The 17097-nt window shown below is 69.5% G+C and overlaps 1 protein-coding gene across 1 annotated transcript in view; it reads right to left on the bottom strand.

Moving 5' to 3' along the window:
• Window positions 1-17097, bottom strand: part of MINK1 (misshapen like kinase 1) — a 70485-nt gene that overhangs the window by 31100 nt on the left and 22288 nt on the right. Inside the window, 13 exon segments of the mRNA XM_065570394.1 lie at window positions 507-581; window positions 583-718; window positions 2983-3047; window positions 3608-3631; window positions 3633-3788; window positions 4019-4107; window positions 5051-5099; window positions 6042-6107; window positions 6109-6173; window positions 8780-8870; window positions 9798-9908; window positions 10750-10875; window positions 12025-12081. Of these exon segments, the coding sequence (XP_065426466.1) occupies window positions 507-581; window positions 583-718; window positions 2983-3047; window positions 3608-3631; window positions 3633-3788; window positions 4019-4107; window positions 5051-5099; window positions 6042-6107; window positions 6109-6173; window positions 8780-8870; window positions 9798-9908; window positions 10750-10875; window positions 12025-12081 (1110 nt within the window).

Genomic DNA, 17097 nt, shown 5'->3' with positions numbered 1-17097 from the left:
CCCTCCCAGAGCTGGGGAGAGAACCCAGGAGTCCTGGCTCCCAGCCCCCCCTGCTCTAACCACCAGCCCCCACTCCCCTCCCAGAGCTGGGGAGAGAACCCAGGAGTCCTAGCTCCCAGCCCCCCTGCTCTAACCACCCAGTCCCACTCCCCTCCCAGAGCTGGGGAGAGAACCCAGGAGTCCTGGCTCCCAGCGCCCCTGCTCTGACCCACCAGCCCCCACTCCCTTCCCAGAGCCGGGGAGAGAACCCCGGAGTCCTGGCTCCCAGCACCCCTGCTCTAACCACCAGCTCCCACTCCCCTCCCAGAGCCAGGAGAGAACCCAGGAGTCCTGGCTCCCAGCACCCCCCTGCTCTAACCCACCAGCCCCCACCTGCCCCCCAGAGCCGGGGAGAGTACCCAGGAGTCCGGGCTCCCAGCTCCCTCGCTCAGACTGGAGCCCCTCCCCTTCCGTTGTGGGGCAATGGCTGGACGCGGGGAGGGGACCCAGGTGTCCGGGCGGCTCACCTCCTCCACACGCCGGCGCTCCTCCTTCTGCTCCTCGATGCGGCGCTGGCGCTCGTGCAGCAGCTGTTTGATGTGGGGCCTCGGAGTCGCGGTGCTGGGCCGCCAGCTGCTGCTGGTGCTTCAACGCCGCCTCCGAGTGGCTCTTGTTCTCCTGCTGCAGGCGCAGGAACTCCCGCCGCAGCGTCGACTCGCCCGGCACGTTCATGATGGAGCTGGGGGGGGCGGGGAGGTGTCACGGCCCTGCCCCGCCCCGCCCACACAGCCCCGCCCACGGCCCCGCCCCGCCCACACGGCCCCGCCCACGGCACCTCGGCTCCGCCCCACCGCCACAGCCCCACCCACAGCCCCGCGGCTCCGCCCCGCCCCACCGCCACAGCCCCGCCCACGGCCCCGCCCACGGCCCCTCGGCCCCCGCCCCCACTGACGCAGCCCCACCCAGCGCCCCTCAGCTCCACCCCACCCACACAGCCCCACCCGCAGCCCGCGGGCTCCGCCCCGCCCACACAGCCCCGCCCCACCGACACAGCCCCACCTGCAGCCCCGCCCCACCCATACGGCCCCGTCCATGGCACCTCGACCCCGCTCCCACCCGCACAGCCCCACCCACAGCCCCGCAGCTCGCCCCGCCCGCACCTGCACAGCCCCACCCGCAGCCCCGCGGCTCACCCCACCCACACGGCCGGCCCACGGCACCTCGGCTCCGCCCCCACAGACCACAGCCCCACCCGCAGCCCCGCGGCTCCGCCCCACCCACACGGCCCCGCCCGCAGCCCTGCCCCACCCACACGGCCCCCACCCACGGCCCCTCGACCCCCCGCCCCACCGCCACAGCCCACCCACAGCCCTGCGGCTCTGCCCACGCACACGGCCCCGCCCATGGCACCTCGGCCCCGCCCCACCGCCAAAGCCCCACCCACGGCACCTCGGCCCGCCCCACGCACACGGCCCCGCCCATGCAGCTCGGCCCCGCCCTACCGCCAAAGCCCCACCCACGGCACCTCGGCCCCCGCCCCACCGACACAGCCCCGCCCATGGCACCTCAACCCCGCCCAGACAGCCCTGCCCAGCACCCCTCGGCTCCGCCCCACCCACACGGCCCCGCCCACGGCACCTCAACCCCGCCCCCACCTGCACAGCCCCACCTGCAGCCCCGTGGCTCCGCCCCGCCCACACGGCCCCGCTCACAGCACCTCGACCCCGCCCCACCGATACAGCCCCCCCCGCAGCCCCGCGCTCCGCCCCACCCACACGGCCCCATCCATGGCACCTCGACCCCGCTCCCACCCGCACAGCCCCACCCACAGCCCCGCAGCTCCGCCCCGCCCACACGGCCCCGCCCATGGCACCTCGACCCCGCCCCCCACCTGCACAGCCCCACCCACACGGCCCCGCCCACGGCACCTCGCCCCGCCCCCACCTGCACAGCCCCACCCGCAGCCCCGCGGCCTCCACCCCACCCACACCGGCCAGCCCCACGGCACCTCGACCCCGCCCCCACCTGCACAGCCCCACCCACACGGCCCCGCTCACAGCACCTTGGCCCCGCCCCCACCTGCACAGCCCCACCTGCAGCCCCGCGGCTCCGCCCCACCCACACGGCCCCATCCATGGCACCTCGACCCCCGCCCCACCGATACAGTCCCACCCAGCGCCCCTCAGCTCCACCCCACCCACACGGCCCCACCCATGGCACTTCGGCCCCGCCCCACCGACACAGCCCCACCCAGCGCCCCTTGGCTCACCACCCACCCACACCGGCTCTGCCCATGGCACCTCGGTCCCGCCCCCACCGACACAGCCCCACCCAGCGCCCCTTGGCTCCACCCCACCCACACGGCCCTGCCCATGGCACCTCGACCCCGCTCAGACAGCCCCTCCCACAGCACCTCGGCCCTGCCTCAGCCGCACAGCCCCACCCCACCCACAGAGCCACGCCCACAGCACCTTGACCCTGCCCCCCACGGCCCTGCCCATAGCACCTCGGCCCCGCCCCCACCGCCCCTGCCACAGCACCTCGGCCCCGCCCCCAGCACCTGGGCCCCGCCTATATGCTCTTCACAGCCACAGCCTCGCCCCTCCATAGTCAGGGCCCCGCCCACATGCTCCCCAACCACCGTGGCCCCACCGTGGTGCCCCACAGCCTCACGCACACAGCTGGGCCCCTGAACCTCCCCACTGACTATCATCACCCCACACACCTGGCCCCACTCCGCCTGCCCCGTATCCACAGCACCACACCCAATCCCCAGACAGTCCTGCCCCATCCCATGTATCACCTGGGCGTGGGGCCCCCTCCCTGGCAGCCATCAGCCCCCCAGGCACTCCACAAGAGCCCCTCCCCCATACCCAGCCCATATGGCTCCACCCCATGGCCCTGAGTTCAGGCCTCATAGCCCTGCCCACTCTGCCCCTCCCCAACAACCCAGCCACACTGCCCCTGGTCATACGCCACAGGCACCTCCTGCCCGCCCCGTACCTGGGCTCCCCTTCCTCCCCGTGGCTGTCATCCTCCTCCTCGCTGCCGCTGTACTCGTACTCCGTCTCATCTGGGGGGCGAGAGACCCCGTTAGACAGCGACGGGCTGGGTGGGGCCAGCACCCCACTGCCTGCCCCCTGAGCTGGCCAAGGCCTCGCCCCATAGCCACCCACTGCCCGCCCCCTGAGCCAGCCAGTCCCCGCCCCACTCCCCGCCCCCTAAGCCGGCCAGTCCCCGCCCCACTCCCCGGCCCCCTGAGCCGGCCAGCCCCTGCCCCTATAGCCACACACTGCCCACCCCCTGAGCCGGCCAGTCCCCGCCCCAGTCCCCACCCCCCTGAGCTGGCCAGTCCCCGCCCCCTGCACCAGCCAGAGCCCGCCCCACTCCTCACCCCCTTGAGCTGGCTAAGTCCCGCCCCCTGAGTCAGCCAGTCCCCGCCCCACCCCCCGCCCCCAGAGTGAGCCAGTCCCTGCCCCATGCCCTGCCCCCCTGAGCTGGCCAGGCCCCGCCCACTCAGCCAGCCAGCCCCCGCCCCATTCCCCTCCCCCTGAGCCAGCCAGTCCTCGCCCTGGGGCCGGGTGGGAGCCGGCGCCCCGCAGAGGGGAGAGGCCCCGTCCCGCCCCACTCACTCCTTCTCTCCTCTCTTCTTCCCGGGAGCGGTCAATGTGGTCCTTGAGCTGGATGCGGACCTGGCGCTCCGTGGGCTGGTCGCGAATGAAGGGGAATTTCAGCAGCTGCTCCGTGGGCGGGCGGCTCATGTAGGCTTTGATCAGGCAGGTGTCTATGAAGTCGATGAATTTCTTGACCTGGGGGAAGGGGGCGGACATGGGGTGAGCACCACGCTCAGCGGCTGAGGCCCGACGGGCCCGTGACACTCATCCGCAGCCACCGTCGGAGCCCGGGCAGGATCATCCAGGTCCCTGCTACACCCCCTGGGGATCCGGGCCCAGTGACCCCGCTGGGGGGCCAGTGACCCCGCTGGGCTCTGGCTAGGCAGTGTGGGTGACAGGACGAGATGCTGGGCTTCCTGCGGAACGTACCATTTCTTGGACTTGAGCTTGGGCGGTGGGTTGCGGGGGATGAGGAAGAGCGCTCGCATGGGGTGCATGTCGCACAGAGCTGGGGAGAGAGACACAGTCACATGGGGGCTGCACCCCCCCACCAGCCCCAGGGTCCCCCTCAGCGTGCCATGCCCCGCGCTCGCAACGGTCATGGCCCCACGCAGATCCTTACACCTCCTAGCCCTACTGGGGATCGACCCAGGAGTCCTGGCTCCCAGCCCCCTGCTCTCACCCACCAGCCCCCACTCCCCTCCAGAGCTGGGGAGAGAACCAGGAGTCCTGGCTCCCAGGCCCCCTGCTCTCACCCACCAGCCCCCACTCCCCTCCCAGAGCTGGGAGAGAACCCAGGAGTCCTGGCTCCCAGCCCCCCCTGCTCTAACCCACCAGCCCCGACTCCCCTCCCAGCGCCGGGGACAGAACCCAGGAGTCCTGGCTCCCAGCCCCCCCTGCTCTAACCCACCAGCCCCGACTCCCCTCCCAGCGCCGGGGACAGAACCCAGGAGTCCTGGCTCCCAGCCCCCCTGCTCTAACCCACCAGGACCCACTCCCCTCCCAGAGCCAGGGAGAGAACCCAGAAGCCCTGGCTCCCAGCCCCCCCTGCTCTCACCCCACCAGTCCCCACTCACGTCCCAGCGCCGGGGACAGAACCCAGGAGTCCTGGATCCCAGCCCCCCTGCTCTAACCCACCAGCCCCCACTCCCCTCCCAGAGCCGGGGAGAGAACCCAGGAGTCCTGGCTCCCAGCCCCCCCCCCGCTCTAACCACCAGCCCCCGCTCCCCTCCCAGAGCAGGGGGAAAACCCAGGAGTCCTGGCTCCCAGCCCCCCCCCCCGCTCTAACCACCAGCCCCCACTCCCCTCCCAGAGCCAGGGGGAAAACCCAGGAGAGCTACTACCTCTCCGACTCCCCCCAGGGGGTGTGATTGGCTGATCCGGGCATACAGCCACGTGCACGGGGGAAGCCGTAGCTTCCCCTCTGGGCAGAGCAGAGCCCGGCACTTACGTGGTGCCCCCCTCGGCCATCTCGATAGCGGTGATGCCCAGGGACCAGATGTCGCTCTGCAGAGACAAAGGGGGGGACGGGTTGGGAGTGGGGGATCTCCCTGCACCCCCATGGCTCCGAGCTTCATCTGGGGAGGGAGTGGGGCTGTGGGGAAGCCTGAGGCCAGAGTCGGGGGTACCCAGGGGCATCGGCATGTGTCTGTGGGGATCAGGGTGGGGGGGATCAAATTGAGGGGGAGTCCAGGAGATTGGGATGAGGGAGACTGGGTGAGTAACCCAGGTGATCAAAGTGTGTGTGTGTGTGTGTGTGTGTGTGTGTCGGGGGGGGGGGGGGGGCTGGGACGACTGGGATATGGAGAATCCAGAGCGGGGTCAAAACTGGGGGAGAAACCAGGGGGATCAGAGCGGGGGGAGGACACCGGGGGGTGGGAGGGTCCCAAAGGGGCTGGGATGTGGGGAAGCAGGGGGATCAGAGTAGAGGAGGACCCAGGGGGGGTGTGGGTGGGGGGTCCCAGAGGGGCTAGGATGTGGGGAACCAGGGGATCAGAGTGCGGGGAGGACACTGGGGTCATCAGGGGTCCCGTGAGACCCTCCCCTACGCTGTGTCCCCCCCTGCACACCCTGGCGAAGGGCAGTGGCGTAGGGACGGGTGACAGGACTCTCTGGCACTACAGGGATTCAGGAGGTCCAGAGGTTCACCCTCTGGCTCTGACCTCCCGGGGGTCAGGGGGATCCCTGGGCTGGGGGGGACCCGGCGGGCGAGCCAGCGGAGGGCCCCCCAGGCCCAGCGAGAGGCCAGGCGCGCCCCAGGGCCAAGATCTGGGCAAGATTAATGGAGGTGGGGAGAGGGTGGCGCTGACCCCAATGGGGCTGGTTCCCCCCGAAGTCAAGGCCCTGCGCCGGTGGGCCAAGTTGTCCTGGATCCAAGGGCAGGCTGCCCCTCCTCCCCGTGGGGCAGGGATCCCTGCCGAGCCCCCAATCCATGGGGCCTGCCCCTACCCTGTAGTCGTAGGTGGCGTCGGGGTTCTCGTCACAGGCGATCACCTCTGGGGCCATCCAGTAGGGGGGTGCCGATGAAGGTGTTCCTGCGCCCCACTGTCCGGTCCAGCTGGGCGCTCACCCCGAAATCCACTGGGGAGGGAGGAGAACGCAGCCGTCAGCACGTGGAACACCCCCCTGCCCCCCGCATCAGCACCCCCAGCCTGCGGCCCCACCCCCAGAGAGGCAGTGGCATGGTCACCCTTCCTTCCCCGGGCTCAGGCTCTCTGCAGACTCAGGCAGTGCCCCTGTGCCAGCTTCACCCCCCCCCGGCCCGGAGCGACGGGCTCAGGCTCTCTGCAGACTCAGGCAGTGCCCCTGCACCAGCTTCACCCCCCCCCGCCCGGAGCGACGGGCTCAGGCTCTCTGCAGACTCAGGCAGTGCCCCCTGCACCAGCTTCACCCCCCCCGCCCGGAGCGACGGGCTCAGGCTCTCTGCAGACTCAGGCAGTGCCCCTGCACCAGCTTCACCCCCCCCCCCCGGCCCGGAGCGACGGGCTCAGGCTCTCTCCAGACTCAGGCAGTGCCCCTGTGCCAGCTTCACCCCCCGCGCCCGGAGCGATGGGCTCAGGCTCTCTGCAGACTCAGGCAGTGCCCCTGTGCCAGCTTCACCCCCCCCCCCCCGGCCCGGAGCGACGGGCTCAGGCTCTCTGCAGACTCAGGCAGTGCCCCTGTGCCAGCTTCACCCCCCCCGCCCCCCCGGCCCGAGAGCGACGGGCTCAGGCCTCTCTGCAGACTCAGGCAGTGCCCCTGTGCCAGCTTCACCCCCCCGCCCGGAGCGACGGGCCTCAGGCTCTCTGCAGACTCAGGCAGCGCCCCTGTGCCAGCTTCAACCCCCCCGCCCCGGAGCGACGGGCTCAGGCTCTCTGCAGACTCAGGCAGTGCCCTGCACCAGCTTCACCCCCCCCCCCCCGGCCCGGAGCGACGGGCTCAGGCTCTCTCCAGACTCAGGCAGTGCCCCTGTGCCAGCTTCACCCCCGCGCCCGGAGCGATGGGCTCAGGCTCTCTGCAGACTCAGGCAGTGCCCCTGCACCAGCTTCACCCCCGCGCCCGGAGCGACGGGCTCAGGCTCTCTGCAGACTCAGGCAGCGCCCCTGTGCCAGCTTCACCCCCGCGCCCGGAGCGACGGGCTCAGGCTCTCTGCAGACTCAGGCAGCGCCCCTGTGCCAGCTTCACCCCCCCGCCCGAGCGACGGGCTCAGGCTCTCTGCAGACTCAGGCAGTGCCCCTGTGCCAGCTTCACCCCCCCCCCGGCCCGGAGCGACGGCTCAGGCTCTCTCCAGACTCAGGCAGTGCCCCTGTGCCAGCTTCACCCCCCGCGCCCGGAGCGATGGGCTCAGGCTCTCTGCAGACTCAGGCAGTGCCCCTGCACCAGCTTCACCCCCGCGCCCGGAGCGACGGGCTCAGGCTCTCTGCAGACTCAGGCAGTGCCCTGCACCAGCTTCACCCCCCCCCCCCGGCCCGGAGCGACGGGCTCAGGCTCTCTGCAGACTCAGGCAGTGCCCCTGTGCCAGCTTCACCCCCCGCGCCCGGAGCGATGGGCTCAGGCTCTCTGCAGACTCAGGCAGCGCCCCTGTGCCAGCTTCACCCCCGCGCCCGGAGCGACGGGCTCAGGCTCTCTGCAGACTCAGGCAGCGCCCCTGTGCCAGCTTCACCCCCGCGCCCGGAGCGACGGGCTCAGGCTCTCTGCAGACTCAGGCAGCGCCCCTGTGCCAGCTTCACCCCCCCGCCCGGAGCGACGGGCTCAGGCTCTCTGCAGACTCAGGCAGTGCCCCTGTGCCAGCTTCACCCCCCCCCCCCGGCCCGGAGCGATGGGCTCAGGCTCTCTCCAGACTCAGGCAGTGCCCCTGTGCCAGCTTCACCCCCGCGCCCGGAGCGATGGGCTCAGGCTCTCTGCAGACTCAGGCAGTGCCCCTGCACCAGCTTCACCCCCGCGCCCGGAGCGACGGGCTCAGGCTCTCTGCAGACTCAGGCAGTGCCCCTGTGCCAGCTTCACCCCCCCCCCCGGCCCGGAGCAACGGGCTCAGGCTCTCTGCAGACTCAGGCAGTGCCCCTGTGCCAGCTTCACCCCCCACCCCCGGCCCGGAGCGACGGGCTCAGGCTCTCTGCAGACTCAGGCAGTGCCCCTGTGCCAGCTTCACCCCCCCCGCCCGGAGCGACGGGCTCAGGCTCTCTGCAGACTCAGGCAGCGCCCCTGTGCCAGCTTCCCCCCCCACCCCCGGAGCGACGGGCTCAGGCTCTCTGCAGACTCAGGCAGTGCCCCTGTGCCAGCTTCACCCCCCCCCCCCAACCCCCCGGCCCGGAGCGACGGGCTCAGGCTCTCTGCAGACTCAGGTAGGGAAGAGTGGCCCATTATAAAACAGGCCAAGGAGATAATCTATTCCATGGGGGGCTGATGGAACTCCCTGCCACAGGACGTTGCTGATCCTCAGGGGATTCGAATCAGGACTGACGCTTATATGGGCCGTCAGACCAGCCCGAGAGAAAGGAAATAGATGGGACTGTAACCCCGTCGTGGGAGCCGGGTGGGAGCGCCCCGAGCTGCGCCCTAGGGAGAGGAGACGGCAGGTTGCCCACTCAGGGGGGCGTGGCAGCTGCTGGAGACAGGAGTGAGCGGTAGGGCTGGGGATGGAACCCAGGAGTACGGGGTGAGTGGCCCTGCGGCAGGAATGGGGCTTCTGGGCGCTGCCCCCAACTTACCCAGCTTCACCTCGGCATTCTCTGTTAGCAGCACGTTCTGCCCTTTGATGTCCCGGTGGATCACCTTGTGGGCGTGGAGGTGAGCCAGGCCCTAGGGGGGCAGGGAAATGTCAGCTGAGATCCAGTCACAGGAACCCAGGAGTCCCGACTCCCAGCCCCCCCTGCTCTAACCACCAGCCCCCACTCCCCTCCCAGAGCCGGGAGAGAACCCAGGAGTCCTGGCTCCCAGCCCCCCCTGCTCTAACCACCAGCCCCCACTCCCCTCCCAGAGCTGGGAGAGAACCCAGGAGTCCTGACTCCCAGCCCCCCCCTGCTCTAACCACCAGCCCCCACTCCCCTCCCAGAGCCGGGAGAGAACCCAGGAGTCCTGGCTCCCAGTCCCCCCTGCTCTAACCACCAGCCCCCACTCCCCTCCCAGAGCCGGGAGAGAACCCAGGAGTCCTGGCTCCCAGCCCCCCCTGCTTTAACCACCAGCCCACACTCCCCTCCCAGAGCCGGGTGAGAACCCAGGAGTCCTGGCTCCCAGCCCCCCCCCGCTCTAACCACCAGCCCCCACTCCCCTCCCAGAGTCGGGGAGAGAACCCAGGCGTCCTGGCTCCCAGCCCCCCCGCTCTAACCACCAGCCCCCACTCCCCTCCCAGAGCCGGGGAGAGAACCCAGGAGTCCTGGCTCCCAGCCCCCCCCGCTCTAACCACCAGCCCCCACTCCCCTCCCAGAGCCGGGGAGAGAACCCAGGCGTCCTGGCTCCCAGCCCCCCCTGCTCTAACCCACCAGCCCCCACTCCCCTCCCAGAGCCGGGGAGAGAACCCAGGAGTCCTGGCTCCCAGCCCCCCCCGCTCTAACCACCAGCCCCCACTCCCCTCCCAGAGCCGGGGGGAGAACCCAGGCGTCCTGGCTCCCAGCCCCTCCTGCTCTAACCACCAGCCCCCACTCCCCTCCCAGAGCCGGGGAGAGAACCCAGGCGTCCTGGCTCCTAGCATTCTGGCGGTGGGGGCGCAGAGGGTGGGGCCCGGCATACCCGCAGGATCTCCCGGCAGATGTATGCGATGCAGTCCTCCTTCAGTGCGTTGCCCTTGGTGTTCTTGACCAGGTCCGTGACGGAACCGGCCCCGCAGAACTCCATCACCAGCTGGGGGGAGCACAGAGTTATCGGCCCGGCCCCCCGACGCCGCGCGAGCCGCTGGGCAGGGGCAGCCCCACGGAGGGGGTAGGGTGCAAACGGAGGGGAGAGATGGCCACAGGGTCTCAGTGCGGCACAGACAGCGCCCGAGCTCGGGGCCCCCGCCGCACCAGGCGCTGCACAGAGCCAGAGAGCTGGTCCGTGAGAGCGCAGCCCCTGATTGGCCCCTGCTCTGAGCCCGGGTGCCACCAGCCTGAGCAGCCGGCCCCGGCTCTGTGCGGGCTCTCCGGCGAGCCTGAGGGGCTGCCCGCCACGCCACGCCACACCCGCCACACCCGCCCCCCAGCCTGAGCAGCCGGCCCCGGCTCTGTGCGGGCTCTCCGGCGAGCCTGAGGGGCTGCCCACCACGCCACGCCACACCCGCCACACCAGCCCCCCAGCCTGAGCAGCCGGCCCCGGCTCTGTGCGGGGCTCTCCGGCGAGCCTGAGGGGCTGCCCGCCACGCCACGCCACACCCGCCCCCCAACCTGAGCAGCCGGCCCCGGCTCTGTGCGGGCTCTCCGGCGAGCCCGAGGGGCTGCCCGCCACGCCACGCCACGCCCGCCACACCCGCCCCCCAGCCTGAGCAGCCGGCCCCAGCTCTGTGCGGGCTCTCCGGCGAGCCCGAGGGGCTGCCCGCCACGCCACGCCCGCCACACCCGCCCCCCAGCCTGAGCAGCCGGCCCCGGCTCTGTGCGGGCTCTCCGGCGAGCCCGAGGGGCTGCCCGCCACGCCACGCCCGCCACACCCGCCCCCCAGCCTGAGCAGCTGGCCCCGGCTCTGTGCGGGCTCTCCGCCCCGCCCCACGCACCCACAGCTGGTCGTCGTTCCCGGGCGGGCTCTTCTTGATGAAGGCGCCGTAGTAGGTGGCGATGTTGCGGTGGTGGGAGTATTTCTTCAGCATGTTGATCTCCTGCTTGATTTCCTCCTCCTCGTCCTGGTGGGGCAGAAAGGAACCAGGTTACAGGGAGCTGGGGTGCCCCTCACTCCCGACCCGCAGCCCCTGTCAGCCTGGCCCTGCCCCCCCCCAGCTCTAGGGTGCCCCTCACTCCCGACCCGCAGCCCCTGTCAGCCTGGCCCTGCCCCCCCCCCAGCTCTAGGGTGCCCCTCACTCCCGACCCGCAGCCCCTGACGGCCCAGCCCTGCCCCCCCCCCAGCTCTGCCAGTGCCCCTCACTCCCGACCCGCAGCCCCCTGCCAGCCCAGCCCTGCCCCCCCCCCCAGCCCTGCCGGTGCCCCTCACTCCCGACCCGCAGCCCCTGCCAGCCCAGCCCTGCCCCACCCCAGCTCTGCCGGTGCCCCTCACTCCCGACCCGCAGCCCCTGCCAGCCCGGCCCGGCCCTGCCCCCCCGCCCAGCTCTGCCGGTGCCCCTCACTCCCAACCTGCAGCCCCTGCCAGCCCAGCCCTGCCCCCCCCCAGCTCTGCCGGTGCCCCTCACTCCCGACCCGCAGCCCCTGCCAGCCCGGCCCTGCCCCCCCGCCCAGCTCTGCCGGTGCCCCTCACTCCCAACCTGCAGCCCCTGCCAGCCCAGCCCTGCCCTCCCCCCAGCTCTGCCAGTGCCCCTCACTCCCGACCCGCAGCCCCTGCCAGCCCAGCCCTGCCCCCCCCACAGCTCTGCCGGTGCCCCTCACTCCCGACCCGCAGCCCCTGCTAGCCCGGCCCAGCTCAGGGGTGCCCGGTGCAGAGGAGGGATGCCAGGCTGCTCGGGGGACGGAGAGCCGACCCTAGCTGAGCAGGCTGGCAGAGTGAGGCTGGGGTAAGTGCCCCCGGGGGGAAGAGGAGCGCCGGGCGCCCGAGAGCAGGGGGTGCTGGAGAGGAGGAGACGGGTTTGACCCAGCAGAGCCCAGCCTGCCCTTGGCAGCAGGGGGCAGATGCCCTCTGGGCCCAGGACTGTCCCCAGCTGGGGCCCACTGGGCCATGCAGCTGAATCCAGCCACCCAACGGACCTCCCGGCTGGCCAGGGGCTGGGGCAGGGGGGGGAAGACAGGGCACCCCCAGGGATGGGGAGGGGGCAGCAGCTGCAGTTCCAGACAGGTGAAGTTCCAGGGGCTCACGTCGGGGTGCCCCCCACCGCGATCCTTCTTACCTCGGTGACGTCCATGACTTTGATGGCTGCCAGCTGCCCTGTCTTGACATGGCGGCCCTGGGGAGGCAAAGGCAGAGCGAGGGGGTCAGCCTGTGACATGGGGTGCACGGGGGAGTAGGGGGTGCTCCTCTCCACTGGCACAGCGCTCGGATCCGACGGAACTGACCGCCACTGGATCTTCGCAGCAATGGACAGAACCAGGCTTTGGGGCAGAGCTAGGGTTACCATATTTAAGGTTTTAAAAAAAAGGACACTCCACAGGGCCTTGGCCCCGCCCCTTCCCCAAAGTCCCCGCCCTGACCCCACCTCTTCCCCAAAGTCCCCACCCCAACTCCGCCCCCTCCCCTGAGCCCCCTGCATTCCCCCTCCTCCTCCCTCCCAGCCACGCGAAAAGGGCTGCCCAAGCGCTACCGGCTTCACGGTTTGCCGGGCAGCCCCCAGACCCTGTGCCCCCGTCCGGGCACTTCCCCTCCCGGGCTCCGGGGGCACAGGGTCCGGAGGCACGGGGGCTGCCCGAAGCCGTAGCGCTTACAGAGCCCAGGAGTCAGGGAATACAGCCGCCACCGGCGCCCGCTCTAAGGGAAGCCAGGGATGCCGGAAGCTGGGAGTATTTTCCCCGGACATGTTCGGCTTTTAGGAAATTCCCCCCGGACGGGGGTTTGATTACCAAAAAGCCAGACATATCCAGGAAAAACCGGACGTACGGTAACCCTAGGCAGAGCTGACCCATGATTAACAGGGAGGGAGGAAATTTCCCCACCCCCCGCAGACCATGGGGCTGGGGTACGGGTGTGATTAACAAGCGCCCAGGAGACTAGGCCTCCGTTCTGCCGGGCGCTGCCCAGACTGACCACCTGCCCCGCAGCTGAGATCAGGGCCCGTTGTGCTGGGCTCCACGCATGGTGCTGTACGGTCAGCAGGGGCACCATGCCCTCAGTCAGGGCACAATGCACGGTCCCAGCAGAGCCGCCCTGCCCCACTCCCCAGAGAGAAGGGAATGTCCTACTCCCAGAGCAAGGCAGCGCCAACACCGGAGAGACCCCCCAGGTCTGCCAGCCCCCCACTCCCCTCCCAGAGCTGGGGAGAGAACCCAGGAGTCCTGGCTCCCAGCCCCGCTGTGACGAAGTGGGGGGTTTTCTTGTTCTCGGTGGGGTTTCAATGGTTTGCATGCGGCGGGGGTGGGACTCAGTTTCCCTGGGTGTTACTGGTTTAACGAGGGGAGGGGAGAGGGAGTGTGTTTTGCAGAGGACCGGAGAGAGGACGTGGGGACCCAGCCGATGGCCGGGAGGATGGATACCCCAGCGACCGGAGACCTGGTGACCCAGAGGCCCAGCTGAGGAGACGCAGCCGGTTCTGGCCAGTGGACGGACAATGGGCTGCAGAGTGAGGACCCAGTGACCTAACCAGCCGGTTCCAGCCAGAGGACAGAAGCAGGAGCGGAGGCCCCGGTTTACGACCCTGTTTCCCTGGAGAGAAGACAATGGACAGAGGCGGGGCCTGGGGCCGGGGATCTCAGATGCTCAGCTGGGAGCAGGGGGGCTCGGGGCTGGAGAGGGGGAGCAGGCAGAGCCCACCTGGATGCAGAGAGACTGGGGTGTGCTGGGCTGAGGGAGGCCAGGCCTGAGGCCCTGAGAGTTTCCTGGGCTGTGTTCAACTCTCAATAAACCCTCCTGTTTTATGCTGGCTGAGAGTCACTCCGGGCTAGAGAACAGGGGGGCATCAACCCCTTCGGGGGCGGAGGCCCCGGGGGTCCAGAGCGAGGGGACTCCCTGAGGGGGCCCACGGCAGAGACAGACGTGCTAAGGCTCAGAGAGGTGGGGCTCCAGGAGGTGGAGGGGCCTGACCCCGAGAGAGAGTGGACCCCCGAGAAGGGCTGTTGCACTAAAAGGGGCACCCCCCACGGACCGCACGGGGCCAAGAGTGGGCACGATCTGTGAGTCCGTGACACCCGCACTCTCCTGGAGTTGGGGTTTGTGGCTCAGACACGGGACAGTGCACGTATTCACTAGCTCCTGGGTTCTCACAGACACCCCTCCCCACTTAGATCACAGCCCAATTAGGGGCCCCGTTGTGCCAGGCGCTGCACAGACTCCCTGGGGGACCTTGGCCAAGCCCCACCCATGCAATGGGGAGCTCAGTCCTGGCCCCCGGGGGGCTGGGAGGGGGAGGCGGGGACCCGGCGAGGAGTGGGGCTGGGGCCTGGGCCTGCGGCAGCGCTACCAACAGGTGAGGCAGGAGGCTGACAAGGCAGAAACAGCAGCAGCCAGAGCTGGAAAGACACGTCCCCCTGCGGAACTCCCTGCCACAGGATCCAGGCTTCGCGGAGGAGTTTGGGAAAGGATCAGTGCTCCCCTGGTTACAGTATAATCCTCCCTAGCGCTCAAGGCATGTCACAAACCTGACCTCTGACATTGCCCTCACTCCTGGGTTCTCTCCCTGGCTCTGGGAAGGGAGTGCGGGCCGGTGGGTTAGAGCAGGGGGGTTGGGAGCCAGGACTCCTGGGTTCTCTCTCTGGGTCTGGGAAGTGAGTGGGGTCTGGTGGTTAGAGCAGGGCCCGGGAGCCAGGACTGCAGGGTGCTAGCGCTGATCTATCATGGATTGAGAAGAGCAGCTGGTCTCCAGCCCCACGCTGCTGGCTGGGGAAGGACTCCTCACGCCCGGCTCCAGGACAGGCAGGGTGCTCTCGGACCCGACGGGGGCGAAGGGGGCTGGAGACCCCCTGGGTGGATCTCTTTGACCCCTGCGCTGCAGAGCCGCGGCTCCGTCCCACGCGGGCCCCCGGATCCCTCTGCCACGTGCCCGCATTGTGCGATGTGCCACGCGCCGGGGGGCGTGGGCGGCTGTCGCCTAGCAACCGCCTCCTGCTCCTCTGGGCTGGGGATTGACGTGGGGGGGCGTGGGAGGCGGCCCCCTGCCCCCACAGGAGCTGCTTGCCGCCGCTTCTCCTTTCTCCAGGGAGCTGCCCCCGAGCCCCCTGGCAGCGGGGTGCCCGAGCAGGGGCAGAGGAGTGGGGGCACGCCCGGCGCAAGGCTGGGGCCGGAAGGGGGGTCCCAGCCCTGCACCCAGGAATCCCACGGCCCAGTCTAGAACAGCTTTGCTCCAGCACAAATGAGTGGGCTCCATGCAGCAGGTCGGACAGCCGCCCCTCCCTCCTAGCCTCTGGTCTGCCCCGCGGCAGCCCAGCCAGGCCAAGCTAGCTCCTTGCCACGCGTAATCAGCTCGTGATCGGCTAACGAGAGCCGGGACTCAGCACTGGCTGGGGCAGCTGCGGGCTTTGAACCGGGCCGAGCCAGGCGCCCTGGAGAAAGGGGGCTGGGAAGGAGCGACAGGGGATTACCGCACCCGCTCTAGGGCCCAGGGGAAAGGAGGGGCCGGCGGTTAGGCAGCTGGTGGCCTGGGTGCCCCATGCTCTGCAAGTGGGTCGCTCAGGGCCAGATTTCCCCGGGTTTTAGCCCCTGCAGCTGCAGCCAGGCGCCCATGGGGAGGCACTCGAGCTGTGTTTTCCCCTTCCCCTGTGGCGTGGGGCACCTGCTGGATCAGTGGGGCCCAGGTGCTGGGGGCCCCTCTCTCTCCCTTGGGGCCCATGCCAGCCGAGCCCCCCGAGGGCTGACTCAGTGCAAGTCTCCGGCCTGTGCCCCTGGAAATGCCACATGCAGGTGCCTCCCAGCTCTTCCCGGGGGGGCTGCGAGTCCCGGCACGTGCTCGGCTGCACCGAGAGAAGGCAGAGCATGGGCGGGGTCCCTGGATCGGGCTCCCGCGGGGAGCTGGGTGGGTTATTTTTACCCAGCCTGGATTCCAGGAGCAGGGGGCCGATCCAGAAAACAGAGCCGGGGTTTCCATGGGAACACAAGGCACACAGACACAAAACAGAGCAGGAAGCAAAGCAATTTTCACCCCAAATCAAACAGCGGGCACCGGGGGGCAGCGCCTGGCACAACAGGGGCCCCTGATCTTGGCTGGGGAGTCTGGGCAGTGCCCACAAACCTCACAAAAGGACTTTTTTTTTCCAATCTATCGCGCGAGTTTTTTCTATCAGTCTCTCAGCGTTTCAGGCCCCGACTCTGGAACACACGTTCCCATACAACCCCCCGACGTGCCAAGCCCAATTATCACGAGCCGGGCTTTCAAAAGCCATGAGATTCGCTTCAAAATACACCTTCAAAAATCCCAAGCCAGTTCTGCTTCTTCTCCTTTGCCTCCTGCGCTCGGAGGCGCCGGGGGCACCTTTGCTCTGCAGCCGCAGGGCTCGGACTGGACGGGTTTTGTTTTCATGAAAAGCGGAGCTTCTCCCACCAGCCGCGAGCAGGAACATGAAGAAATTCAAACACCAGAATCTCTCTCACACACATCTACGAACCCCGCCCTTTGGTTCTCCCACAGCAGCCTCCACGCCGGCTGTGAACAGGCCTCTGTCCTCAGCGGACCCGATCCTTAACCGGGCGGCTCGGCTGCTCCGGGGCGGAAAAGCTGCGTCCCCTCGCCGACCGGCTCATACAGCCCGTCCCACGCTGCCTGGGCAGGTGTGGACGCTGGGCCCGCCTCTGCAGACTGGTACAAAGCGCTCATCTGACCAGCCCCTCGGCAGTACCAGCCTGCCAAAGCTGAGAAGGAATCGGCCCTCGTGGGAGATTTTGGGGCAGTCGGACTGGGGAGACAGGCCCCATCTTCACTAGGAGAAAAGTGGGGGTTGTTTGGGGTTTTTTTTAAAACCAGGTGGCAAAATCCTATTGTGACGAAGTGGGGATTTTTGTGGTGTTTTACATGAATAGCGTGTGCCTGCCTCAGTTTCCCTGTGTGCTGCGTGTTTAACAAGGTGGCGGGAGAGGGTTTGTTGGTGCAGGGGACCGGGTGTGACCTCGCCTGGCAGCCGGGACCCCCAGACAATGGCCTGGAGATGGGGAACCCCAACAACTGGAGACCTGGTGACTAAGAGGCCCAGTCCAGCTTGGCCCTCAGCCAGTTCTGGCCAGTGGGAGGACAAAGGGCCGCGGAGGGAGCAGTTCCAGCCAGAGGACGGAAGGGAGGAGGCACCAGCGACCTGGTCCCCTGGGACAGGGGACGAGCTGTTGGGGC

Source organism: Chrysemys picta, chromosome 16 (assembly GCF_011386835.1).
Source record: "Chrysemys picta bellii isolate R12L10 chromosome 16, ASM1138683v2, whole genome shotgun sequence".
NCBI classification, from domain to species: domain Eukaryota; kingdom Metazoa; phylum Chordata; order Testudines; family Emydidae; genus Chrysemys; species Chrysemys picta.
The sequence above is the reverse complement of the archived record's forward strand: the minus strand, read 5'-3'. Positions and strand labels throughout refer to the sequence as shown.